Below are 2,838 nucleotides of genomic sequence, written 5' to 3' on the forward strand. Positions count from 1 at the left end.
AAAAACAGAACCTCCCTGGATCAGGACGTCGCACTAAACTGGATGAAAGAGCCAGGAGGAAACTGGTCAGAGAGGCTACTAAGAGGCCTACAGCAACTCTGAAGCAGTTGCAGGAATTTATGACAAAGAGTGGTTATTGTGTGCATGTGACAACAATATCACAAATTCTCCACAAATGTGGCTTGTATGGGAGGGTTACAAGAAAAAAGCCACTCATCAAGAAAGGCCACATGCAGTCATGACTGAGCTTTTCCCAAACGCACCTTGAAGATTCTGAGGCAGATGAGACTAAAATTGAATTATTTGGCCTCAATACCAAATGTTATGTCTGGTGGAAAACCAATACAGCTCACCATCCAAATAACAGCATTCCTACAGGAAAGCATGAGGTGGTAATATCCTGTTATGAGGGTGTTTCTCTGCAGCAGGGACTGGAGCACTTGTCAGGATAGAAGGAAAAATGGATGGGGCAAAATACTGTCAAATTCTTGAGGAAAATCTGCTGCCCTCTGCCAGAAAGTTGTCAGTGGGAAGAAGGTTTACCTTCCAACATGACAATTTTTTTTGTACCCACTGTAATTTTTTTGCCGTGTAACATCATTACATTTTACTTGAATAGATGAATGCAGATAGCAAAATGCACTTCCATTTACACCTTTATTAAATGTGGTTAGAATTCATCATAGACCACCTCTAAATGTGCTGACAATTTCCATTTCACACTTTCAAGAGCCAGGCACTGGTAAAACATCTACTATGCTTTAGGGTCATTCTGTGTCAAATCAACTCAAATCAACAAATTTCACAAATTTTCTTGGCTAAAACGTTTGATTTTGTTTATATTTTTCTGAAAAAAGACAAACAAAAATAGTAATGAAAGTCAAAATATTAAATGTCATGAATTAATATTTACTGAGTAATTCATTTTGAAGAGGGGGTTTTCACCTGAGATTTGAAGCCAAATTATAGGGTGTATTTGGTTTTCACCCTTGAAAATCGGTCAAATTTGGACATGGAGTCACATTGAGATACCCATAGCTCTGGGATTGAGCCATATATGGCCTTAAAAATTAAGATTACAAAAGAAAAGTTATTTGAGAACCAAAATCAAAATGTTTAGCTATTGTTGCTTACAAATAGTTTTAGTCAGAATACACTGTCTTTGAATAGCTGTCAAAAGAGAATGATTTTTGCTCCCATAAGGAATTAAAACCAGCAGGGACGAACTGGATCATGCTAACCAACCCCATTTCATATTGTTAGTAATTTACATAAGAATATACAACATACATTTACAAAACATTGACTCTATGAGTATTTTGAATAGTTGCCTATGTAATGCATCTCATCTTCTTAATTGGATTTGTTTTAATCTAGGTCAGTTTCAGCTGTGTTATTAATCTAGTGAGTTGACAACTAGTGAGTTGTGTGTTTCAGGAGGAAGATCAATGTTCTAGCCTTGTTTTCTAAACAGGGTATAAACTTCTGTCCTGGCCAGGAGGTTCCTGGTGTGACCACACACACGCAAGAGGAACACACCATGCAACCACTCATCTTCCATCTGGGACAGGACCCTGGGGAGAGATACCCAATCAGGTAAGGGGTTGAAGATTGGACACCAGATGTCAAGAACCAACCTATTAAATATGAATTCAGTGCCTTAAAGGTATAGTTCACCCAAAAATGAAAATTACCCCATGATTTACTCACAATCAAGCCATCCTTGGTATATATGACTTTCTTCTTTCAGACGAATACAATAGGAGTTATATTTAAAAAAATGTCCTGGCTCTTCTAAGCTTTATAATGGCAGTGAATGGTGGTCGAGATTTTGAAGCAAAATTAAGTGCATCCATCCATCATAAAAAGTACTCCACACGGCTCCGGGGGGTAATTAATATTTACTGAGTAATTCATTTTGAAGAGGGGGTTTTCACCTGAGATTTGAAGCCAAATTATAGGGTGTATTTGGTTTTCACCCTTGAAAATCGGTCAAATTTGGACATGGAGTCACATTGAGATACCCATAGCTCTGGGATTGAGCCATATATGGCCTTAAAAATTAAGATTACAAAAGAAAAGTTATTTGAGAACCAAAATCAAAATGTTTAGCTATTGTTGCTTACAAATAGTTTTAGTCAGAATACACTGTCTTTGAATAGCTGTCAAAAGAGAATGATTTTTGCTCCCATAAGGAATTAAAACCAGCAGGGACGAACTGGATCATGCTAACCAACCCCATTTCATATTGTTAGTAATTTACATAAGAATATACAACATACATTTACAAAACATTGACTCTATGAGTATTTTGAATAGTTGCCTATGTAATGCATCTCATCTTCTTAATTGGATTTGTTTTAATCTAGGTCAGTTTCAGCTGTGTTATTAATCTAGTGAGTTGACAACTAGTGAGTTGTGTGTTTCAGGAGGAAGATCAATGTTCTAGCCTTGTTTTCTAAACAGGGTATAAACTTCTGTCCTGGCCAGGAGGTTCCTGGTGTGACCACACACACGCAAGAGGAACACACCATGCAACCACTCATCTTCCATCTGGGACAGGACCCTGGGGAGAGATACCCAATCAGGTAAGGGGTTGAAGATTGGACACCAGATGTCAAGAACCAACCTATTAAATATGAATTCAGTGCCTTAAAGGTATAGTTCACCCAAAAATGAAAATTACCCCATGATTTACTCACAATCAAGCCATCCTTGGTATATATGACTTTCTTCTTTCAGACGAATACAATAGGAGTTATATTTAAAAAAATGTCCTGGCTCTTCTAAGCTTTATAATGGCAGTGAATGGTGGTCGAGATTTTGAAGCAAAATTAA

General features: G+C 37.4%; 1 protein-coding gene across 1 annotated transcript in view; it reads left to right on the forward strand.

Moving 5' to 3' along the window:
- Positions 1–2,588, forward strand: part of LOC107728036 (N-acetylgalactosamine-6-sulfatase-like) — a gene marked incomplete at its 3' end in the record, with an annotated part of 24,179 nt that extends 21,591 nt beyond the window's left edge. Inside the window, exons 7-8 of the mRNA XM_016538096.1 lie at positions 1,475–1,596; positions 2,430–2,588. Of these exons, the coding sequence (XP_016393582.1) occupies positions 1,475–1,596; positions 2,430–2,588 (281 nt within the window). The remainder of the gene's footprint in view (positions 1–1,474; positions 1,597–2,429) is intronic.
- Between the last annotated feature and the right edge of the window lie 250 nt (positions 2,589–2,838).

This window comes from Sinocyclocheilus rhinocerous, unplaced genomic scaffold (assembly GCF_001515625.1).
Source record: "Sinocyclocheilus rhinocerous isolate Xijiao unplaced genomic scaffold, SAMN03320098_v1.1 scaffold3564, whole genome shotgun sequence".
In the NCBI taxonomy this organism is placed as follows: Eukaryota; Metazoa; Chordata; class Actinopteri; order Cypriniformes; family Cyprinidae; genus Sinocyclocheilus; species Sinocyclocheilus rhinocerous.